At 44.0% G+C, this 26413-nt stretch overlaps 1 protein-coding gene across 2 annotated transcripts in view; it reads right to left on the minus strand.

Moving 5' to 3' along the window:
- The window catches only part of LOC118400213 (immunoglobulin superfamily member 21-like), a 285623-nt gene that overhangs the window by 89191 nt on the left and 170019 nt on the right, over window positions 1-26413 (minus strand). For both annotated transcript variants that reach the window (XM_035796847.2, XM_035796848.2), the window contains exon 4: window positions 4070-4188. In XM_035796847.2, coding sequence (XP_035652740.1) covers window positions 4070-4188 — 119 coding nt within the window. The remainder of the gene's footprint in view (window positions 1-4069; window positions 4189-26413) is intronic.

Consider the following 26413-nt stretch of genomic DNA (forward strand, 5'->3'; position numbering starts at 1 on the left):
TGTCTTCAGTCAGTTATGATCAACACTTTATTTTAATAATGTGAAATGTCAGAATAGTAGTAGAGAGAATGATTTATTTAAGCTTTTATTTCTACACATTCAACGTGGTTCACAGGTTTACATACAATCAATTAAAATTTGGTAGCATTGCCTTTAAATTGTTTAACTTGGGTCAAATGTTTTGGGTAGCCTTCCACAAGCTTCGCACAATAATTTGGGTGAATTTTGGCCCATGCCCCCTGACAGAACTGGTGTAAATGAGTCAGGTTTGTAGGCCTCCTTGCTCGCAAACGCTTTTTCAGTTCTGCCCACATATTTTCCATAGGATTGAGGTCAGGGCTTTGTGATGGACACTCAAATTCCTTGACTTTGTTGTCCATAAGCCATTTTGCCACAAATTTGGAAGTATGCTTGGGGTCACTGTCCATTTGCAAGACCCATTTGCGACCGAGCTTTAACTTCCTGACTGATGTCTTGAGATTTTGCTTCAATATATCCACAACATTTTCCTACCTCATGATGCCATCTTTTATGTAAAGTGCCCCAGTTCTTTCTGCAGAAAAGCACCCCCACAACATGATGCTGCCACCCCCATTATTCACGGTTGGGATGGTGTTCATCGGCTTGCAAGCATCCCCCTTTTTCCTCCAAACATAATGATGGTCATTATGGCCAAACAGTTCTATTTCTGTTTCATCTGACCAGAGGACATTTCTCCAAAAAGTACGATCTTTGTCCCCATGTGCAGTTGCAAACCGTAGTCTGGCTTTTTTATGGCAGTTTTGGAGCAGTGGCTTCTTCCTTGCTGAGCGGCCTTTCAGGTTATGTCGATATAGGACACGTTTGACAGTGGATATAGATACTTTGTACCTGTTTCCTCCAGCATCTTCACAAAGTTGTTTGCTGTTGTTCTGGGATTGATTTTCACTTTATACACCAAAGTACGTTCATCTCTAGGACACAGCGTCTCTGTCCTGAGCGGTATGACGGCTGCGTGGTCCCATGATGTTCATACTTGCATACTATTGTTTGTACAGATGAACATGGTACCTTCAGGTGTTTGGAAAGCTTCTAAAGCCATGACATCATTTTCTGTAATTTTCCAAGCTGTTTAAAGGCACAGTCAACTTAGTGTATGTAAACATCTGTCCTAACCGACTTGCCAAAACTATAGTTTGTATACAATAAATGTATGGAGTGGTTGGTAAACTAGCTTTAATGACTCCAACCTAAGTGTATGTAAACGTCCGACTCAGCTGCCTCATGAAGGGTATCCTCTAAATTCCATATTTGTGCCCTGCAAAGGATAAAACAAGGGATTACTTGACATGCCGTTTAAACCCAGCGCGTGTCGCCGAGATGCTCTTCATCAAGAAGGTGAATCTAAGCCTGACATTCATTCAGCTGATGTGTTTTATAACCGACACTTGAAACACAGGAGGTCAACAGATCAATAGACAGTTGTCTTAATATGGCTCTCAAGGTTCCTCTGAGGTGCTGGACAACCACATGTACATACTGGATAAACAGTAGCTGAATTGGCGTGCTGAGACAAGGTCAGTCTGATCTCTAAGACATAAATTACTACTCCTAATATTTGAAATGTCACAGAGGTAAAAACAAATAATGACTCTATTTCTACCATTGGGAAAAGAGCTATTGATTTTTTTCATTTAGCAATGTCTGGAATTATGACCTTTGCATGCGATTTACAGGAGATTGATATGTCGCTGGAACTCTAGTAAAATGAAATTCTTTAATCTTTTGTGGTTAGCAGCAGTCAGTAACTGAACCTCCGGTGCTGTGAAAACATCAAAACCAACCCAATCACTGTATCTGAAACTTCCCTTTCATTTCACATGTCTACTAAATGACTTTGCTATACCTCATGATTCATTAGTTTTTCAGATAAGGACAAAATAAATGAATTCAAAATGACTGAAGAGGTCATACAGTTTAAGATCTACAGTACCCAAGGGTTCTCTGATTTCCATTTCAAAACCCAGCTCTTGGATTTAATTGATGTCATAATTTGCTCAAGTGAGCTAAAATTGAACTGGTGATCGTTTTAAGATCACTTGTATTGGTGTTAAAATGTTCCCTGTCTGGCTACATTTCCACTGGAACTATGGGCTCAGTAGAGAGATGTGTGAAACACATGCACTGAATCAAATCTTTACGCATAATACTGTATGTGACAGATACATTGATGCATTGTCACCCTACAACAAGTTTGCAAGATCAAAGTATATAGAAGTAACTGCATGGCCATGTTAAACTACAGATGAACTGCTGAATAGGTGTTAATAATAATGTTAATTTTCTGATATTTCATAATGGTTGGACATGCCCTGTCAAATGTATATGTTTTTTCAACATTGCTTTAACCATAAGATGACTCAAATGTTTTCTCCAGCACTCTCTAACCCGTTAACTATTTTACTCCAATGGAGAAAAGAGACATCAGAGGAACAAGTTTTTTGTTATCTTGAGCATACCTTTGAGATATAGTTTTAGTGGTTAACTGTCAATAACCATTGATTATAATAGCATTGCCTTAATAATACTCTAGCGTTGCCTTAATAATCCTCAAGGCAAAAGTCTCCCATGCCTTGAGGCATCACCAAACCATTGTGAATTTACACAGTTGAGGATAAAAGTAAAGAACATAAACTTTCCTTGAGTGAAGGAGAGTGGCAGAAGTACCAAGAGTTCGAGGTTTGGCCTTCTGAAACTGAATGATTGAATTTCTTGGCAGGGGATTCATTAAAATTATAATTCTTATTTATGAAGCCCTTTAAAAAAACTGCTTCCTATTAATTTACTTTTTTCTCTCATTTTCTTTCTTTCTCCCTTTTCCTTTTTTTCTCACTTCCCAGTGAACTTGGCACACTAATAGGTTATGAATAATTCTGTTTCAGCTTAGATGGCAATTAGCCACAATGCCAGAGGCCATTCTTCTTCTCCTCCACCAGGGGAGATTTAACACCCAGCTGAGAGAGAGTTCCCACACTTTCCCCTGGCTATATCATTCTTATATCTTGACCACCACCCCTTAATGATTAAGGGGTTAACTTGGGTGAATCCTCTCCCATTGATAAAGCTCTTTTCGCTGTGAAGAGTTCATCTGGTTTGGTTTTTCTTGTATATTGTATGGTTTTATGTTATTATGGGAAAGTGAAGGTCAGCGGAGGAGCTCTGAGAACCAAAACTAGTCTTTGGGTACACCTGCAGCCCAATGTCAAGAGCCATTGGCAGGCAATACGGTGAGGGAACAAAATGAACAAATGGACTAATTATGTCCTTGTCTTTCTCTCTCTCATGTTTTTGCGAGAAATGTTACTGTTGGTAATTAGCGATAGGCTGTACATAGAAAACCTTGCTGCTGGACTTCAAACACCAGAGAGAAGTGAGCCAGCTGTCATTAGAGAAAGTTGCACCAACAATTACTACAAAGAGGGAGCGAGAGAAGCAGCTCCTCAGGTCACTGACAGAAACATGGGAACAAAGAAACAAGTAATTCTCCAAAATAGGGTAGGTTTGCAATTATACAGATCGAGACTGGTTCAAATCCCTGTCTAGTAGTGGTCTCAGAGGCAGCATTAGATGGCATTAGAGAGGGGAATGGTTCAGTTTTTTTTGTTGTATTTTTATTGTTGTTGCTCCAGTCATGGTTGCCGTATGGAACTTGGGATTGAAGAAGGGAGAGTGAAATTGTGTTACAGCATGATATAGTACAAACTCTGCCTCTGTCTACTCTTGAATCTCTTAGACATTCCTCTAGCAGTCCCACTATCATCATGGCTGTCTCTTACCTTCACTCACAAGGAGTGCCAATGTAGATTTCTTGTCATTTTTTTGCTGCTTTACAGTATTTCCCCTTTACATTTATCTTATATAATGTGTTATTTCTTCCATTTCTAGCTATCGAAAGTCAATCCCGTTAGAAAGACAGCAGAACACCCGAGAGATAGAACTGATTAATGTTGCAGGATGTCAGAGTAGAGCAGAACTAGCCATTTTTGCATATTCACAGTCACAGGCTGACTACAGAGTAAAAATGACTCACACATAACGGTGAGAAAGACGTTTCCTGATGCCAAGACCACCTTTTCTCTCGTCGCTCGGTCGTAGATGCCCACGTGGCATTCATACGGTCCATTGTCCGAGATCCGTACCTCCGGGAGCCTGCAGAGAAGAGGCAAACATTTGAAAAAAAATGAAATACATAGACATTTTTTCATAATTTATCATTTTCACAGGAAATAGTTTGGACATTTTCAGATAATTCAATCCACTTGCAAATTGCATGACAATGTCCTTTATTGTGTTCCTGCTTTTCCTCCAAATGTCCCTATTGAATGATGTTGAAAGGAGGTGAACAGCAGACATACTCAGAACACTCAATTTGTTTGAATTCAGGAATAAATCATTTTGCCAAAACCTCATTCTTTTTCAGGAGTAAAGCCTCCATGTTTGTGTGGAGAAGTAAATGAAACCAAACAATTATTCAGCCAGCCAGCAGATATGATACGACCATTTTTGAAAGGTCTGGAAGCTCAATCTGTATTCTGTGCCCAACTAATGTGTCAACAGCAATAATCAAAGTGAGACATTACCAGTAGCATTATGGCCCCGTGATTCATTACCACAAAACGGGAACAATTGTCCTTCCTGCCCGGCGGTTTCAGGTGGAGACCTCTGTTGGAACAACGGCAGGGCACCCAGAGCGCCGGAACTCTAATGATTTCAGCAGTGCTGAGTGTGTGTGTGTAGTGTGGAGGGTAAGAGGTGATCATTCTCTTGGTGAACAGTCAACCCTGTGTGGGGCAATCATGCACCCTTCACACCCCCAGCCCATATAGAGAACATGTCCACAGTCACTTTCAAGAGTCCCCATTGGGTCACGGCTGCAGATGCTGACTGATAGAACCTCAGTGGCAGTCACATTAACATTGTATTTTATTAAGTGTTTGCTAGATTAAGATTTTACTATTTGATAATTACAGTTGACAGTATATGATTGATGTTATGATTGTACATTTGTGTACAATTCAGTCTATGGTTGCAAGAAACCAATTAAACCTACTACTACTACATGACAGGGCTGTGTTAATGCTGCCTTCAACAAAGACCTCCAGCTTTAAACAACTTCACCAAGATGATAAACACGTGATGATTGACTGACAGTAGGCTGATTTGTATTGAAAGGTGGCAACAGTGGACTCCGCTGTGCATCTCATAAACATTGCTCTGATTTAGCCGAACATTTTTTTCAGCATGTCAGATCACATGCTATGAATCTTGACCAGATATGCATTGTACTGGAATTCTTTTCACAAATGAATAATAACAAAGATGACCACAAAAAAAAAAACTTTTCCTTTAGGAGTAGCATGCAATTTCACCCCACTAATTCTAGTTTTGAGGGCACTTTGTCAAACTGTGATTATTATGTTGTGATGAGCCCTGGCACCGGTGATACCTAAGCTGGCATTACCCTCGCATCCCTCTCAATGAATTTGGCTCCACGAGCTGTGCCCACCAACTGCCATGTGACTCCAGTCCAGCATATCTCTTCTCTTTGTCTCTCTCTCTATCTTGCTCTCTCTTGCTCTCTCTCTTGCTTTCTTTCTCTTGCTCTCTCTCTCTTGCTCTCTCTCTCTCTTTCCCTCTCTCTCACTCTCTGTCTCTCTCTCTTGTGCTCTCTGTCTTTGACTTTCTCTCGCTCTCTCTTGCTCTCTCAATTCAATTTCAATTCAAGGGGCTTTATTGGCATGGGAAACATACAGTGCCTTCGGAAAGTATTCAGACCCTTCGACTTTTTCCACATTTTGTTATTTTGTATTTTTTTTCCCTCAGCATTCTACACACAATCCCCCCATAATGAAAGAGTGAAAACAGGTTGTTTGAAATGTTTACAAATTTATAAAATGAAAAAATGGCAGAAACACCTTATTTACATTACAGTATTCAGACCCTTTGCTACGAGACTCGAAGTTGAGCTCAGTTGCATCCTGTCTCCATTGATTATCCTGGAGACGTTTCCACAACTTGGTTGGAGTCCACCTGTGGTAAATTCAATTGACTGGACATGATGTGGAAAGGCAAACACCTGTCCGTATAAGGTTCCACAGTTGACAGTGCATGTCAGAGCAAAAACAAAGCCATGAAGTTGTCCGTAGAGCTCCGAGATAGGATTGTGCCGAGGCACTGATCCGAGGAACGTACGAAAAAATGTCTGTAGCATTGAAGGTTCCCAAGAACATGATTGGCCTCCATCATTCTTAAATGGAAGAAGTTTGGAACCACCAAGACTCTTCTAAGAGCTGGCCGCCCGGCCAAACTGAGCAATAGGGGAGAAGGGCCTTGGTCAGGGAGGTGACCAAAAAAACGATGGTCACCTTGAGATGGTCATCTAGGTCACAGAGATCTAGAGTTCCTCTGGGAGATGGGAGAAACTTCCAGAAATACAACCATCTCTGCAGCACTCCACCAATCAGGCCGTTATGGTAGAGTGGCCAGATCGAAGCCACTCTTCAGTAAAAGGCACATGACAGCCTGCTTGGAGTTTGCCAAAAGGGAGCTAAAAACTCCCAGAACATGAGAAACAACATTATTTGTTCCGATGAAACCAAGATCATGTCTGGAGGAAACCAGGTAGCAACCCTAAGGTCCCTAAGTTGAAGCATCGTGGTGGCAGCATCATGCTGTGCGGATGTTTTTTAGCAGCAGGGACTAAGAGACTAGTCAGGATCAAGGGAAAGATGAACGGAGCAAAGTACAGGGATATCCTTGATGAAAACCTGCTCCAGAGTGCTCAGGACCTCAGACTGGGGTGAAGGTTCACCTTCCAACAGGTATAATGAAATAACTGCAACTCTGAAAGTGTACATTCTATTTATCAAGTTTACATCTAAGTGTTGTATAAAAAATATGATTCATTATGAGAGTACTTTTGTGAAGGTAGAAATGTGATTTTATTCTTCAAAACTTTTGCTCAGTCAGTAACCATGCCCAAGTGAGCACAGACATTGTGTTGGCGTGATGGAACACCCCCTTTTTACACGAGGATAAAAGCCTTGGTAACAAAATTTACATTAGACCAAGCAGACGACGGTGTAAGCCGGACGTTACAAATGGCTGAAGCTACCAGACCAGAAAGCATGGAGTGGTGGCTACACTTTGAAATGGTTAGAATCTCTGAAACCACGCAACATGTGAGAATAAGATAAAAACTAGACCAGAACATTTGACAGTCTGCAGCTGTGCATGTAAAGAGACCTAGAACTTTGACTAAAGTCACAAGTTTGGAAGCAAGAAACCTCATCTCAGACTATCACTGATGCATCTGAAGTATCTGTCAAACAAACACTTCACTATCAAAGAAGCTCAACAACTAAGAAGGACATTGTGACCTCTGGTGGACAACCAGAGTCTTACATTGAGCCACTCCCCAGAGACGGATCGATTGGTTTCAACAGAGAGACGACAAAGAAAGACATCTAGACGTAAATATATACATCACATTTCTTATCCGAATGAACTGTGGTTCATGTGCAAAGTATTACTATGCCTTTGAGCTTAGGGTCCAAATGTATCCAAGTGTTGTCTCTCTTTGTCTCTTCCTCTCTGTACCCCCCTCTCCATACGTGTAACAAGCCGTCATATCTTGTCAGTCCACTAGGGACTTTTATCTCATGTAAGTGTGTATGTGTGTTCTGTGTTATTATTTATTTAGTTTTGTATTTATATTTGTATTTATTATGGATCCCCATACGTTGCTGCCAAGGCAGCAACCATTCTTCCTGGGGTCTGCAAAATTAAGGCAGTTATTTAATTTAAAAAACATCACAATGCATTCATGACATAATTCACAACACACTAAGTGTGTGCCCTCAGGCCCATACTCCACTACCACATATCTACAACCCAAAATCCATGTATACGTGTGTGTGTATGGCGTGTATGTTATCATGTGTGTGTATGCATGTGTCTGTGCCTATGTTTGTGTTACTACACAGTTCCCGCTGTTCCATAAGGTGTATTTCACCTGCTTTTTAAATCTGATTATACTGCTTGCATCAGTTACCTGATGTGGAATAGAGTTCCATGTAGTTATGGCTCTATGTAGTACTGTGCGCTTCCCATAGTTTGTTCTGGACAAGACTGGCATGTCTTGTGGGGTATGCAAGGGTGTCTGAGCTGTGTGCTTGTATTTTAAACAGACAGCTTGGTACCTTCAGCTTGTCAACGCCTCTTACAAAAACAAGTAATGTGGAAGTCAATCTCTCTTCCACTTTGAGCCATGAGAGATTGACATGCATGTCAATAACGTTAGCTCTCTGTGCACTTTTAAGGGCCAGCCGTGCTGTCCTGTTCTGAGCCAACTGCAATTTTCCCAAGTCCCTCTTTGTGGCACCTGACCACACGACTGAACAATAGTCCAGGTGCGACAAAACCAGGGCCTGTAGCACCTGCCTTGTTGATAATGTTGTTAAGAATGTAGAGCATTGCTTTATTATGGACAGACTTCTCCCTATTTTAGCTACTTTTGTATCAATATGTTTTGACCATGACAGTGGTTATAGTGATATGATGTGATATGATGTGACTATCATATGACATGATAGTGGTTAGAGCGTTGGACTAGTAACCGGAAGGTTGCAAGTTCAAACCCCCCGAGCCGACAAGGTACAAATCTGGCGTTCTGACCCTGAACAGACTGTTCCTAGGCCGTTATTGAAAGTAAGAATTTGTTCTTACTGACTTGCCTGGTTAAATAAAGGTAAAAAGTAGTTAAGTCCCCTCCTCATTATTCATTACAAGATGTAGTTGAGATTTTGGGTTTCGTGAATGATTTGTCCCAAATACAATGCTTTTAGTTCTGGGAATATTTAGGACTTAGTTATTCCTTGCTACCATTCCAAAATTAACTGCAGCTCTTTGTTAACCTCTTGAAGCTAGGGGGCACTATTTTTATGTTTGGAAAAATAACGTTCCCAAAGTAAACGGCCTATTTCTCAGGACCAGATGCTAGAATATGCATATAATTGACAGATTAGGATAGAAAACTCTAAAGTTTCCTAAGCTGTCAAAATATTGTCTGTGAGTATAACAGAACTGATATTGCTGGACGAAACCGTGAGGAAAATCAAACCAGGAAGTGGCTTCTATTTTAAAAACTCCATGTTGCATAGCCTGCCTTTGCTCCATTTAAATGGATTTCAACCAGATTCCTTTTCCTATCACTTCCTCAAGGTCTCAACAGTCGTTAGACATAGTTTCAGGCTTTTATTTTGAAAAATGAGCGAGAACGATAACATCGCATCATTGTTTGGCTGGGTGCCAGCAGCGTTTTGGTTGTGCAACAGAGTTTGGGCAGCCATTGCCTGTCACGAATATTACCAAAGGTGACTCCCCTTCTTGTTCGGGTGGCGCTCGGCGGTCGTCGTCGCCGGTCTACTAGCTATCGCCGATCCGTTGTTCTGTGTTCCTTTAGTTCTGTCTAATTGGTAGCACCTGTTTCTTGTTTGGTTGTTAGGGTAGGGTTATATATAGTCTGTTCAGCCCGCTTCTGTTTCGTGCGGGCTTGTTCGTCTGTTTTGTTGGTTGAGTGTATTTTGTTCGCATTTGGGTTTCACGCTGGCCGTTTATATTTCTGTTCATTTGTGTTTCCACTTTTGTTCATGTTATGTTTCCGGGACATTAAAGCGTGTTTTTTTCCCACATATTTTGCTCTCTGCGCCTGACTCCACACCTCATCACTCATTTACCGTTACATTGCCATTCCCTCTCCTACTGAAAAAGACAGTTGCGGTTGATATATTATCGATTATATATTTTAAAAACAACCTGAGGTTTGATTACAAAAAATGCGTGGCATGTTTCTGTGGACATTACGGATACTATTTGGAATTTTTGCCTGCGTTGTCGTGACCGCTCTTTCCTGTGGATTTCTGAACATAACGCGCCAAACAAATGGAGGTATTTTGGATATAAAAATAATCTATATGGAACAAACTGGGGGTCTCGTGAGTGAAAACAACCGAAGATCATCAAAGGTAAACGATTCATTTCATGACCAAGCTACTTGATGCTAGGTGTTCATAATGTTTCGTCGAGCGATCGATGAACTTACACAAAGGCTTGGATTGCTTTCGCTGTAAAGCATATTTTCAAAATCTGACACGACAGGTGGATTAACAAAAGGCTAAGCTGTGTTTCGCTATATTGCAATTGTGATTTCATGAATATAAATATTTTTAGTAATATTATTTGAATGTGGCGCTTCAATTCAGCAGTTGTTGATGACAATTATCCCGCTAAAGGGATGGGTAGCGTCAAGAAGTTAAGTGTTGCAGTCATTTCAGTCGCTGTGGTAGCTGACCTGTATAGTGTTGAGTCATCATGCATACATAGGCACACTAGCCTTACTCAAAGCCAGTGGCATGTTGTTAGTAATGATTGAAAAAAATCAAGGGACCTAAACAACTACCATGGAGAATTCCTGCTTCGACATTGATTATGTTTGAGAGGCTTCCATTAAAGAACACCTTCTGTGTTCTGTTAGACAAGTAACTCTTTATCCACAATATAGAGAAGGGTGTAAAGCCATAACACACATATTTTCCAGCAGCAGACTATGCTCGATAATGTCAAAAGCTGCACTGAAGTCTAACACGACAGCCCCCACAATCATTTTATCATCAATTTCTCTCAGCCAATCATCAGTCATTTGTGTAAGTGCTGTGCTTGTTCAGTGTCCTTCTCTATACGCATGATGAAGGTCTGTGGTCAATTTGTTTACAGTGAAATAGCACTGTACAATGGGGCAAAAAAGTATTTAGTCAGCCACCAATTGTGCAAGTTCTCCCACTTAAAAAGATGAGAGAGGCCTGGAATTGTCTTCATAGATACACTTCAACTATGACAGACAAAATGAGAAAAAAAATCATTATTTGTAGGATTTTTAATGAATTTCTTTGCAAATTATGGTGGAAAACAAGTATTTGGTCAATAACAATAGTTCATCTCAATACTTTGTTATATACCCTTTGTTGGCAATGACAGAGGTCAAAAGTTTTCTGTAAGTCTTCACAAGGTTTTCACACACTGTTGCTGGTATTTTGGCCCATTCCTCCATGCAGATCTCCTCGAGAGCAGTGATGTTTTGGGGCTGTTGCTGGTATTGAGATAAACTTTTAGTTATGGACCAAATACTTATTTTCCACCATAATTTGCAAATAAATTCATCACAAATCCTACAATGTGATTTTCTGGAGAAAAAAATTATCATTTTGTCTGTCATAGTTGAAGTGTACCTCTTTTTAAGTGGGAGAACGTGCACAATTGGTGGCTGACTAAATACTTTTTTGCCCCACTGTATCTGGTCAAAAACCATTTTTCCCAGTAGTTTACTAAGGGCTGGTAACAGGCTGATTGGTCTGCTATTTAAGCCAGTAAGGGTGGCTTTACTATTATTAGGTAGCAGACTGACCTTAGCTTCCCTCCAGGCCTGAGGGCACACACTATCTAGCAGGCTTAAATTGAAGATTTGGCAAACAGGAGTGGCAATATTGTCCACTATTATCCTCAGTTTTGTCTTTCATAATTTGGTCAGAAATATTTGGATGGAGGGCCATCCTCCTCGGTGAAATATCATAAAAATAAAAATAGTGAAACATTAAAAAGTTATCATTTTTCAAATAATTTTTAAAAATCACCAAATAGTTGATTAACAAACTTTTTTGCAATGAAGGTCTACAGTACTTTCAACAGCATTGTCTGAGGTAGCACCACAGTGCAGCTGGAGAACAGCTAGCTTCCGTCCTCCTCTGGCTATGTTGACTTCAATACAAAACCTAGGAGGCTCGTAGGACTCACCCCCTTCCATAGACATGCATGGTAATTATGACCACTTCTGGAGGACGTCCTCCAACCAATCAAATCTTTTGCAGTATGAACTGACATGTTGTCCTTCCAATCATATAATTATAATCAGAGAATGAACCTATTGAGTTGTATAGGGATTGTTCCACAGAGCATTATGGGGTTTCTATGTGTTGAGAAACTTCGTGACATTGTTGGATAGAGAGAATCCGAAGTCAAATGTCTGCTGTTTGCTGATGATCTGGTGCTTCTGTCACCAACCAAGGAGGGCCTACAGCAACACCTAGATCTTATGCACAGATTCTGTCAGACCTGGGCCCTGACAGTAAATCTCAGTAAGACCAAAATAATGGTGTTCCAAAAAAGGTCCAGTCACCAGGACCACAAATTCAAATTCCATCTAGACACTGTTGCCCTAGAGCACACAAAAACTATACATACCTTGGCCTAAACATCAGCGCCACAGGTAACTTCCACAAAGCTGTGAACGATCTGAGAGACAAGGCAAGAAGGGCATTCTATGCCATCAAAAGAAACATACATTTCAACATACCAATTAGGATTTGGCTAAAAATACTTGAATCAGTCATAGAGCCCATTGCCCTTTATGGTTGTGAGGTCTGGGGTCCGCTCACCAACCAAGACTTCACAAAATGGGACAAACACCAAATTGAGACTCTGCACGCAGAATTCTGCAAAAATATCCTCCGTGTACAACGTAAAACACCAAATAATGCATGCAGAGCAGAATTAGGCCGATACCCACTAATTATCAAAATCCAGAAAAGAGCCATTAAATTCTACAACCACCTAAAAGGAAGCGATTCACAAACCTTCCATAACAAAGCCATCACCTACAGAGAGATGAACCTGGAGAAGAGTCCCCTACGCAAGCTGGTCCTGGGGCTCTGTTCACAGACACAAACACACCCTACAGAGCCCCAGGACAACAGCACAATTAGACCCAACCAAATCATGAGAAAACAAAAAGATAATTACTTAACACATTGGAAAGAATTAACAAAAAAACAGAGCAAACTAGAATGCTATTTGGCCCTACACAGAGAGTACACAGCGGCAGAATACCTGACCACTGTGACTGACCCAAAATTAAGGAAAGCTTTGACTATGTACAGACTCAGTGAGCATAGCCTTGCTATTGAGAAAGGCCGCCGTAGGCAGACATGGCTCTCAAGAGAAGACAGGCTATGTGCTCACTGCCCACAAAATGAGGTGGAAACTGAGCTGCACTTCCTAACCTCCTGCCCAATGTATGACCATATTAGAGATACATATTTCCCCCAGATCACACAGATCCACAAAGAATTCGAAAACAAATGCAATTTTGAAAAACTCCCATATCTACTGGGTGAAATTCCACAGTGTGCCATCACAGCAGCAAGATTTGTGACCTGTTGCCACGAGAAAAGGGCAACCAGTGAAGAACAAACACCATTGTAAATACAACCCATATTTATGCTTATTTATTTTATCTTGTGTCCTTTAACTATTTGTACATTGTATACATATATATATATAATATGACATTTGTAATGTCTTTACTGTTTTGAAACTTCTGTATGTGTAATGTTTACTGTTCATTTTTGTTGTTTTTCACCTTATATATTCACTTTGTATGTTGTCTACTTCACTTGCTTTGGCAATGTTAACACATGTTTCCCATGCCAATAAAGCCCATGAATGGAATTGAATTGAATTGAATTGAATTGATAAAATGAGAGAGTTTGACGTGGCAAAATATTTTGTGTGCGCTCAAGTAGGCTTTCCACTTTCCTCCGGTATTTATTTAGCAAAAATGAAAACACATAATCACATCACTCCGGACAGACACAAGCAAAAACTAATTATCTAAATGTTGCAGCAGCCTAGGCAACACCTAAACATTAGAAATCTGACATGATCTATGGGATGAAAACTAGACCATTTTTTAGACTGATCAACTGTAGGCTACTAATAAGAGCAGCTGGTACGTACAGCCTCTGTGCCCTGTCCATTCGGTCAGGGTAAACTAATTGGTTATGAACGTTACGGATTTATAGTCCATTTGTGTGTCAGGAGAAAATGTGAATGTGATCAAATTTATACACGTTTTTAATCCATAATGCTCAACTGGAATGAATTAGTCAACATAATAGTGATGTGAGTAAATCTTTTGCCTACAGTTGCAAAGGCATGCATGATGCAACCATGGATAAAGCAAGATCAGCCCTGTGAGTTCTATTGTGTATCAGTTGTTGTCTATGTGTCTGGGTAGAGGAAATCCCCCTCCTAGTATAAATATAATTTAGATGAACAAATATAAAATAGCTGCAGTTTGACAGGGTTTTCATCCCCCCAGGGCAAGGAGTTTTTTTTCAGGAGTTTTTAAAAATTATGTGACCTGATTTGCAAAGACTGGTCCCATCATAGCCCATATAAAACCTTTTTACAACTGATGAATCACTGTCATATAAATACCTTATAAGGTCCAGAGTTTTCCTAGTTAGGTTAACATATAAGGAAAAACTCCAGGCCCCAGATGGTAAAAAATTGCCCCACCGCCCTGTAACCTATGGTGGCAACAGTCTGCTTGCAGTTGTCAGTTATCATCAGGTATGTGGATGATCAGGGCTTTATTCAGGAACGTTTCTTGGGCCACTTTGATGTGTCAAGTGGGCGAGATGCGCAGTCTGTGTTTGACTTACGAATGTTGAGATGTCTGAGTTTAAGTTCATAGAGAAACTCGTTGTACAAACCTACGATGGCGCAGCTGTAATGGAATGTATCTGCTATTTACAGTGAGCACCATAATTCATTGGACAGTGACCATTGTTTTGTTATTTTGGTTCTGTACTCTAGCACTATGAGTTTGAAAGGATACAATGACAATGAGGGTGAAGTGCAGACTGTCAGCTTTAATTTGAGGGTATTTTCATAGATACCGTTTAGAAATTATAGAAGCTTTTGTCACCCATCCTCCTTAAGTCACCAGCCTTCACAGGTGTAGTGTCAGCGTTTTTTGCTGGCATGTCATCCCTATGTTTGTTTATCTTGTCAATGAAAAAGTAATTAAATTAGTTGCCAATATCAGTGGGTTTTGTGATAAATAAGCCATCTGATTCAATGAATGATGGAGCTAATTTAGCTTTTTTCCTCTAAATGTAATTTAAGGTGCTCCAAAGCTTTTACTATCATTCTTTATCTTTCTTTGATTTGTATTTATATTTAGCTTAGTCACATGATTTCTTAAATTAAAGTATGTTTGCCAATCAGCTGTGCTGCCAAACTTATTTGCCATACCCTTTGCCTCATCCCTCTCAACCATGCAATTTTTCAATTCCTCATCAACCCAAGGGGATTTAACAGTTTTTAGTAATTTTCTTAATGGGTGTGCGTTTATTAGTCTAGAGGCGAAAGAAACGCACACCTATTTTGGTGAGGTGCTGGCTAGCGGAGTGGAACACTTAAAAAATAAAGGAGAGCCACACACTCTAGGAGCTCAGATGCAAAAAGATTTATGTCCAACGTTGCGACAGACAAGCTGTCTTTATCAGGGTATAATGACAAACACTGCGGAATGACTCTACGTTTTATTGGCATCGAACATGTCACCCTGTCTTTTGACACTATATAAATGAGTCATCCCGCAGTGTTGTCATTATACCCTGATTGTCACGAGTCCGACCGAGGGTGTTTCCCCTTCCCGGGCGGGTGGCGCTCGGCGGTCGTCGTCACCGGCCTATTAGCTGCCACTGATTGTTTTTCCTCCCCCTCATTGTATGTTTAGTGGTAGCACCTGTTCATGTTTAATTAGTTTGTCTTTTTTAGACAGCCGGCCCGCCTGGTTGTTGTGCGGGATTATTTCTATGTAACCTTCGGCTCTGTTGTAGAGGTACGTGTTAGTGCCTAGTCGTGATTTTTTCCATTTTACTTTTTGATTCCCAGGTGTTGGGAACGTACTTTTGTGAGCACCCTGTGGTGCGTTGGTGCTATTAAAAGAAGCACAGCATTGAACTCTGTCTCCTGCATTTGACTCCACACCCACGACACCCGGAGCATTACAGAATACCGCACCTATCAGATTGAATGGAGTCAGCAGGAGCAGCAGCCAACCCTCTCCCATCGATGGAGTAATGGGTTCTCCACCACACCACCGTCCTCCATCGGATCGGATCCGCGATGGATCAAGTGATGGAGAGAATGGACAAATGGGAGAGGAGTGGTCTCCTCTCTCCACCTTCGGCACCCACGGTTCCGGACTCCCCATCTCCCGACTCCAGCACCCTCCGTCTGACGCTACCGAGGGCTTGTGATGGAGCGGCGGTGGGTCGCCAGGGGTTTCTGCTTCAGCTGGAGCTATACCTGGCCACCATCAGACCCACTCCCTCAGGAGCAGAGCGGGTGAGTGTCCTCATCTCCTGCCTCACGGGTCGTGCTCTGGAGTGGGCGAACGCAGTCTGGAATGGCCCAGACTCAGCGCGGGAGCACTACACAGAGTTTTCCTGCCGCTTCCGTGCCGTGTTTGATCACCCTCTAGACGGCCGAGCGGTGGGAGAACGACTATTTCATCTCAGGCAGGAGAGGAGGAGCGCCCAGGATTACGCGCTGGAGTTCCGGACCTTGGCAGCCGGATCTGGGTGGAACGACAGGGCCCTTATGGACCACTACAGGTGTAGTCTCCGAGAGGACGTCCGCCGGGAGTTAGCGTGTCGGGACACCACTCTGTCACTGGATCAGCTGATCGACATGTCCATTCGACTGGATAATCTGCTGGCTGCCCGCGGGCGTTCAGAGAGGGTTCTGTGCGTTCCACCACCCAGCCCCTCCGCTCCCATTCCCATGGAGTTGGGAGGGGCTACGCCGAGGGGTACCGGAGGAGGAGGCCTTCCCTGCACCAACTGTGGTCGGAGAGGACACACGTCTGATCGGTGCTGGGGGGGTCCGTCTGGGAGTAGAGATGGCAGGCGGAACGTGTTGGCCACATGTTTGTCTTAACCTCTTTCCTTCACTTTTTTCCCTCTTCCCAGCATAGGGCGCTAGTCGATTCAGGCGCAGCTGGGAACTTTATGGATCGCGGACTCGCCCTTAAGTTAGGGGTTCCGCTGGTGCCGATAGATTCTCCTTTCCCCGTGCACTCCCTAGATAGCTGGCCATTAGGGTCAGGGATGGTCAGGGAGACCACGGTCCTACTGGACATGGTGACGCAGGGGAATCATAGGGAGCGTATCAGTTTTTTTATTATTGATTCGCCTGCGTTTCCAGTGGTGCTGGGGACTCCCTGGCTGGCCCGGCACAATCCTAAAATTTCGTGGAGACAGGGGGTTCTCCAGGGGTGGTCAGAGGAGTGTTCTGGAAGGTGTTTGGGAGTTTCCATCGGTGCCACGTCGGTGGAGAGTCCAGACCAGGGTTCCACGGTGTGCATTCCCCCGAGTATGCCGATTTGGCAATCGCTTTCAGTAAAGTGAAAGCGACTAAATTACCACCTTATCGACCGGGAAGGGATTGTACGATAGATCTCCAGGTAGACGCTGCGCTTCCCAAGAGTCACGTGTACCCACTGTCCCAGGAGGAGACGTTGGCAATGGAGACATATGTCACGGAGTCGCTGGGACAGGGGTACATTCGGCCCTCCATTTCACCCGTCTCCTCGAGTTTCTTTTTGTGAGGAAAAGGAGGGAGGTTTGCGTCCGTGTATCGATTATAGAGGTCTAAACGCCATCACAGTGGGGTATAGTTACCCTCTACCTCTCATCGCTACGGCGGTGGAATCGTTCCACGGAGCGCAGTTCTTCACAAAACTGAATCTCAGGGGCGCGTATAGTCTGGTGCGTATTCAGAAGGGAGACGAGTGGAAAACCGCATTTAGTACTACATCCGGCCACTATGAGTACTTCGTCATGCCGTATGGGTTAAAGAATGCTCCAGCCGTTTTCCAATCCTTTGTAGACGAGATTCTCAGGGACCTGTGCGGGCAGGGAGTGGTTGTTTATATCGATGACATTCTGATCTACTCGGCCACTCACACCTCGCATGTGTCTCTGGTGCGCAAAGTGCTTGGTAGACGGCTGGAGCATGACCTATACGTCAAGGCTGAGAAATGCGTGTTCTCTAAACGAGCCGTCTCTTTTCTGGGATATCGCATTTCCACCTCGGGGGTAGTGATGGAGGGTGACCGCATTAGGGCCGTGCGTAATTGGCCGACTCCAACCACGGTAAAGGAGGTGCAGCGGTTTTTGGGTTTTGCCAACTACTACCGGAGGTTTATCCGGGGTTTTGGCCAGATAGAAGCTTCCATCACCTCACTGCTGAAGGGGGGCCCGGTGCGGTTGCAGTGGTCAGCAGAGGCGGACAGAGCATTCAACAAGTTGAAGGCGCTGTTCACTGATGCGCCCGTGTTGGCGCATCCGGACCCCTCTCTAGCATTCATAGTGGAGGTGGACGCGTCCGAGGCTGGGGTGGGTGCCGTGCTATCACAGCGCTCGGGTACGCCACCAAAACTCCGCCCCTGCGCTTTCTTCTCAAGGAAGCTCAGCCCAGCGGAGCGTAACTATGATGTGGGGGACCGGGAGTTGCTAGAGGTGGTTAGAGCTCTGAAGGTGTGGAAACACTGGCTTGAGGGGGCTAAGCACCCTTTTCTCATCTGGACCGACCACCAGAATCTGGAGTATATTCGGGCAGCTAGGAGACTTAACCCACGTCAGGCAAGGTGGGCCATATTCTTCACCCGGTTCCGGTTTACTTTGTCTTATAGACCGGGCTCCCAGAACGTGAGGGCTGACGCACTGTCCCGCCTTTACGACACGGAAGATGGGTCCACCGAACCTACTCCCATCCTTCCCGCCTCAAAGCTGGTAGCCCCAGTGGTATGGGAGGTGGACTCGGACATCGAGCGGGCGTTATGGGCTGAACCCGCGCCTCCTCAGTGTCCAGCGGGGCGAAGGTACGTGCCGCTTGGTGTTCGGGACAAACTGATTCGGTGGGCTCACGTCCTACCCTCCTCGGGTCACCCTGGGGTGACGAGGACAGTGGGGAGCCTTCAGGGGAGGTATTGGTGGCCTACGTTGGCTAAGGACGTTAAGGGTTATGTCTCCTCCTGTTCAGTGTGCACTCAGAGTAAGGCTCCTAGGCACCTTCCTAGAGGGAAGCTACAACCCCTCCCCGTTCCACAGCGGCCATGGTCACATCTGTCCATAGATTTCCTGACCGATCTTCCGCCTTCTCAGGGGAACACCACGGTTCTAGTGATTGTGGATCGGTTCTCTAAGTCCTGCCGTCTCCTCCCGTTGCCCGGTATCCCTACAGCCCTACAGACTGCGGAGGCATTATTTACCCATGTCTTTCGGCACTACGGGGTGCCGGAGGACATCGTTTCTGATCGGGGCCCCCAATTCACGTCTCGGGTATGGAGAGCGTTCATGGAACGCTTGGGGGTCTCTGTCAGCCTGACCTCCGGTTATCACCCCGAGAGTAATGGGCAGGTGGAGAGAATGAACCAGGAGGTGGGTAGGTTTCTGCGGTCGTATTGCCAGGATCGGCCAGGGGAGGGGGCACGATACATTCCCTGGGCTGAAATGGCTCAGAACTCACTACGCAACTCCTCTACTAACGTGTCCCCTTTTCAGTGTGTGTTGGGGTACCAGCCGGTCCTGGCACCATGGCATCCGAGCCAGACCGAGGCTCCTGCGGTGGAGGAATGGGTACAGCGCTCCAAGGAGGCCTGGAGGGCCGTCCAGGAATCTCTACGACAAGCGAGTGGACGGCAGAAGAGGAGTGCTGACCGCCACCGCAGTGAGGCCCCCGTGTTTGTACCGGGGGACAGGGTCTGCCTCTCGACCCGAAACCTACCTCTCCGCTTGCCCTGCCGGAAGCTGGGTCCGCAGTGTGTAGGGCCCTTTAAAGTCCTGAGGAGAATAAACAAGGTGTATTATCGATTACAACTCCCTTCATATTATCGTATTAACCCCTCGTTTCATGTGTCTCTCCTCAGGCCGGTGGTAGCTGGTCCCCTGCAGGACAGTGAGGTACCGGAGGTCCCTCCCCCCACCTCTGGACATCGAGGGGACCCCGGCGTACACGATCCGGGCCATTCTGGACTCAAGACGCCGGGTGAGGGGCCTGCAGTACCTCGTGGACTGGGAGGGGTACGGTCCGGAGGAGAGGTGCTGGGTACCGGTGGGGGACATCTTGGATCCATCCATGTTGAGGGATTTCCATCGCCTCCATCCGGATCGCCCTGCACCTCGTCCTCCGGGGCGACCTCGAGGCCGGTGTCGGCGCGCTGCGGGAGCCGCGCGTCAGGAGGGGGGTACTATCACGAGTCCGACCGAGGGTGTTTCCCCTTCCCGGGCGGGTGGCGCTCGGCGGTCGTCGTCACCGGCCTATTAGCTGCCACTGATTGTTTTTCCTCCCCCTCATTGTATGTTTAGTGGTAGCACCTGTTCATGTTTAATTAGTTTGTCTTTATTAGACAGCCGGCCCGCCTGGTTGTTGTGCGGGATTATTTCTATGTAACCTTCGGCTCTGTTGTAGAGGTACGTGTTAGTGCCTAGTCGTGATTTTTTCCATTTTACTTTTTGATTCCCTGGTGTTGGGAACGTACTTTTGTGAGCACCCTGTGGTGCGTTGGTGCTATTAAAAGATGCACAGCATTGAACTCTGTCTCCTGCATTTGACTCCACACCCACGACACCCGGAGCATTACACTGATGAAGGCCGCTTGTCTGTCGAAACGTTGGACATAAATGTTTTTGCATCTGAGCTCCAAGAGTGTGCGGCTCTCTTTTATTTTTTTATGTGTGCTTATTAGTAACTGGAATAAGCAATTTCATAAATATGTAAAGTGCAGCATCTGGATACTACTCATTTCACACCAGAGACCAGCGAATATTCTTTACGTCATCAACACATGAATCACCACAACAAGTATTGTATGACCTCTTGAACACTATATTAGGCTCAGCCTTTGGAAATTTGGATTTCCTAGATATGGCTATTATATTGTGATCACTACATCCTATGGATTTGGATACTGCTTTAAAGCAATTCTTTGCAGCATTAGTAAGGAAGTGATCAATACATGTTGATGAATTCATTCCTGTGCTGTTTGTAAATACCCTGTTAGGTAGCAGGCACTGGTGACAGGTTGAAGTTTTTTTCTTTCATGGGCAGGTTGATGAGAGCCAATCAATATTTAAATCACCCAGAAAATACTTCTCCGTTGATATATTGTACATTATCAAGCATTTCACACATGTTATCCAGTTACTGTTAGCACTTGGTAGCCTACAGCTGCTTCCCACCAGAATGGGCTTTGGGTGAGGCAGATGAACCTGTAGCCATACTACTTCAACAGTATTTAGCATTAGATATTCTCAAAGCTTTATGATGACACATTGTCACAATGATAGTGATTAGCTGAGCTGGTCTTGGGTCATTGATAAGTCATTGTTTTAATGCAGCCTTGAAATGGGTGGACAGGAGTCCAGGAACCAAGATGATTTGGATGGACTCTGTCATCCCTGTTGAGTATCTTCTGTTTCCAGAAGGCGTCAAAGTTATCTATAAAAGTGACTGTGGAGAGCCGATACGGCGGTGACACTTCCACTAGAGCGGCGTCTGGCTACTGGGGTGAAAGAAAAACTAGGCGGGCGTGGATTCCCCAGTAGTTTATGTAGGTTTGCTACTTGCTTGCTAAGAGTAGCCACTTCACCCCTGTAGTACTCCTCAAGCAAGCAGTTGCTACATTGAAAGTCAGCGCGGTCCACATTGTCCAGGGAAACAAAAAAAGTAAACACAGCTCCTGCAGCGCTTGAAACGTTCAATAGTGACCTACATTTGAGACCGCTGAGTCAGCTAGGCTAGCTGGGCTTCCGTTTCTCACCCCTCTCCGGTATCTGGAGGGATCCCGAGACAGACAGCAGCGCTCACAGCAACTAAGCCCAACAGAACCACAGAATCCCAAATAAAATAAATGTATATAAAAAAAAGCTTTACAAAAACAATAAACCGAGGTCTCTCGTTCAGCTTTCAGCATTCAGCAGTGTTGTAAATGATTAAATCAATTTGTGTATTACTGAATATTCAGAAAGGCTGGGGTTCTTGCGGATCCCAGGATTATGCAACGTTCAGAATGAGACTGATATGAGATAATGATTAATGTGACTGTTATCGATATATGATATAAATATATATCTTTGAGTTTAATTAGGGAGATGGTAACTGGTTAAACAATTTCTTCTCTGGTGCCACAAATTCCTAAGGAGTTAATTGTTACATGATTAATTTAATTGAGAAACAATTAAACATATTTACTTGATTCGATAAATAACAGTCATCACATTCATGATAGTCACGTCAACACAGTTGTCATGGCGTTGGCCTGTGGGTAAGGTTTATGACCCCCCCATAAATATCTTTCTCCCTTCCCTCTCTCTTGACTCTACAGAGGGACTCTTGAATAGCCTTAAACATAGAGAGTCTGGGAACATCAAACAAGTGGAGGGAAAGGAACCATATTTTGGTAATAGAACCAGTTGAAAATATGCGTTGGTACTTAATGAATATGATGTCAGTTCGGTTTTCATCTGAGACATTATGACTGATGACAGGGTGACCTAAACTGTATCTGGGAAAGTCTACACATTATAGTTATTAGATTCACATGGAATTGTTGTGCAATTCAAATGTTTAAATATAAAATTATTTGTGAAAAGATTCAATGTAATTTCAGCTTCCAAATGAGAGATTTGGGTTTTCATAAGGTTAGGGCTCTGCTCAATCAGTGCCCCGCCCCTGTGAAGAGACATGGGTTATAAACTATGAAACACACCCTTATCTCCCTCCACTATATAAGCCATTGACGAAAATGTAATCTCCTGTTCCGGGTACATTAGGATAACGATCCAATGTCAGAAGGATTCAGATAATAACTACAGAACGAACCCAACCTCAGCGTGAGCTTTGGTTGCGAATGGTATGAACTTGGAACTCTTATTCGCTACAGAAGTGATACCTCCTAGCCGTTGAGTTAGCAACGGCCACTGTAAACGTTGGCTAGGAAAGGACGGATAGAGTATCCCGTGTAACACACAACGACGACACCACAACGTTTCCCGTTCCCCACCAGAGACACTGTTCAAAGGACAAAGGACTCTGTTGGGCAACACGGCCTTCCATCTACCACCAACCTATTGAGGCGCAGCTCCAAAAAATAAATAATTAAACCCAATTTTGTATTGCTGATTCAACTTGTGAAGACCAATAATTTATAACTTTCAGATGAGACTGATTACTATTGACTGCTATTGATGGAAAATATTACTAGGTCTTTAAGAGTTTATTCGGAAGATAACAGCTCTATAGAAATTATATTGTGGTGCCCCGACTTTCTAGTTAATTATATTTACATGATTATCTCAATCAGTTAATATTGATTACAGAGAAAGGATTTTACAGAATAGCATGTCATATCACTTAATCCGGCATAGCCAATGACACGACACAGTGTTGTAATGATGTGCAAATAGTTAAAGTAATAAAGGCAAATAAATCAAAAATAAATACAGGTTGTATTTACCAATGGTGTTTGTTCTTCACCTGTTGCCCTTTTCTTGTGGCAACAGGTCACACATTTTGCTGTGATTGCACACTGGCATTTCACCCAATAGATATGGCAGTTAATAATAATTTGATTTGTTTTTTAATTCTCTCTGGGTCTTTGTGGGTCAGTCTTACAACAAAATGGTACAGACAACTAGGGCTGCTACTAGCTCTTATGAAACTTTGCAGTATTTTGTTTTTTAATGTTATTTCTTACATTATTAGACCAGAAATGTTTTGCTGTCATTACATACATCCAGGAAGAACTTTTGGATATCAGAGCGGCGGTAAGTTATCAGAATTACCAGCATTATGACCAGGAATACCACTTTCCCAAATCAGTTCCTTTGTTCGTACCCCCCAGGGCAATTGAACTGATTCCTGAGGCTGACCAAAAACATTCCGGCGGAGGAGAGGAACTCGGAGTGGACTTCTAGTCCGACTCAGGAGGTGCGCACACCACCCACCGCTTCTGAGTATATTACTCGCTAATGTTTAGTGTCTGGATAATAAAGTTGACGAGCTCAGGACGAGTAGTTCCTTCCAGAGAGACATCAGGGATTTTAACATACTCTGTTTCACTGAAACAAGGCTCTCTCGGTATATACTGTCTGAGTCTGTACAGCCCGCTTTGAGGATTACACAGTGGCACCGACGTGGCCCAAGGACTGTGGTCTCTTCTTCTCCGTTGGCAACTTGAGTAAGACATTTAAACGTGTTAACCTTTGCAAGGCTGCCGGGCCCAGACGACATCCCTAGCTGTGTCTTCAGAGCATGCACAGACCAGCTGGCTGGAGTGTTTACGGACCTATTCAATATCTCCCTATCCCAGTCTGCTGTCCCCACATGCTTCAATATGTCCACCATTGTTCTTGTACCCAAGAAAGCAAAGGTAACTGAGATAAATAACTACCACCGAGAAGCAGGTATGGGGAGTCAACATTTGAATGAGGAACAGACTGGTAAAAGAACAGGAACAGTGTCAGCACACGGGTATACAAAGACATACAAACATTGCAGAAAGCAGGGAACAGAGCAGGGAACCAGGCAGATATAGGGAAGGTCATGACAGAGATGAGTGAATCCAGGCGAGTCCAATAATCGCTGATGCATGTGATGGGGGTAAGGCAGGTGCGCGTAATGATGATGGCAGGAGTGAGCATTGCTGGGGAGCCTGGCGCGAAGGAAAGAGTGAGAGCAGGCGTGACATATACCCACTTCAATTTGTTTACCGCCCCAATAGATCCACAGACGATGAAATTGCAATCGCACTGCACACTGCCTTCTCCCATCTGGACAAGAGGAATACCTATGTAAGAATGCTGTCCATTGACTATAGCCCAGCATTCAACACCATAGTACCCTAAAAACTCATCATTAAGCTCGAGGCCCTGGGTCTGAACCCCACCCTGTGCAACTGAATCCTGAAGAGCCGCCCCCAGGTGGTGAAGGTAGGAAACAACACCTCCACTTTGCTGATCCTCAACACTGGGGCCCCACAAGGGTGTGTGCTTAGCCCCCTCCCTGTTCACCCATGACTGCATGACCACGCACGCCTCCAACTCAATCATCAAGTTTGCAGATGACACAACAGTGGTAATCCTGATTTCCAACAATGACGAGACAGCCTACAGGGAGAAGGTGAGGGCCCTGGGAGTGTGGTGCCAGGAAAATAACCTCTCTGATTGTGGACTTCGGGAAATAGCAGAGGGTGCACCCCGCTATCCACATGTCTGTGTACATGGATTTTAATAATGTCGTATGTTTTTCTCCCAACACCACGTTCCACTAATTTGTATAGCAGACCCTCATGCCAAATTGAGTCAAATGTTTTTGAAATCAACAAAGCACGAGAAGACTTTGCCTTTTGTTTTTGTTTGTTTGTCAATCAGGTTGTGCAGGGTGAATATGTTGTCAGTCGTACCGTAATTTGGTAAATACCCAATTTGACATTTGCTCAGTACATTGTTTTTACTGTGCTGTTAATTCCAGTCACAACTTGCAGACTTGTTTACGTGTTGCTGTGCGTTTTGTTGCCAACCTTACTTTGCTACCTGACAACTTCACGGTTTTACTTTAATTACCGTTTATATTTTTAGTTTTTTCCTCACTCAACTTTTTTTTCATTCAACTTCTTCACTCCGGACGATTTATCTGGACATGGTTCGTCAGGACCTCCAACAGCTAAGTAGAAACATTAACATGATGCCTTCTAATTGCAGTCGCTGGACTCATAATATACAGGAGAATGATCGCCTTACGGCGAGGATAGCTGTGCTGCAAGCCCAGCTTCAGACGCAATCGTTAAGCAAGGGTAATTTCAGTGTAGGAAAGGATGAAACAGCGTCTGTGCCACCAGTAAGTACAGATAGTAACGTTAGTATAAATCCCCTAGCACGGTCCCCGCAGCCGGACAACTTTCTCATGGCTTCTGGATGGAAATGCTGTAGGAATGCTCAACCGGTGTCGCTCATTCAGCCGACAGAAACTATCAACCGGTTTTCCCCATCAAGCAGCGAGTCGGAGTCAGAGGCCAAGCCTTCTCTTGTCTCTACTCCTCCAATTACGGGGTCTGAGACGGCGAAGCTTCCCACTATTAGCTCTGAAAAATTGAAAACCCTAGTCATTGGCGACTCCATTACCCGCAGTATTAGACTTAAAACGAATCATCCAGCGATACACTGTTTACGGGGGGGCAGGGCTACCGACGTTAAGGCTAATCTGAAGATGGTGCTGGCTAAAGCTAAAACTGGTGAGTGTAAAGAGTATAGAGATATTGTTATCCACGTCGGCACCAACGATGTTAGGCTGAAACAGTCAGAGGTCACCAAGCTCAACATAGCTTCAGCGTGTAAATCAGCTAGAAAGATGTTGCTGCATCGAGTAATTGTCTCTGCCCCCCTCCCAGTTAGGGGGAGTGATG

Source organism: Oncorhynchus keta, chromosome 21 (genome assembly GCF_023373465.1).
Source record: "Oncorhynchus keta strain PuntledgeMale-10-30-2019 chromosome 21, Oket_V2, whole genome shotgun sequence".
In the NCBI taxonomy this organism is placed as follows: domain Eukaryota; kingdom Metazoa; phylum Chordata; class Actinopteri; order Salmoniformes; family Salmonidae; genus Oncorhynchus; species Oncorhynchus keta.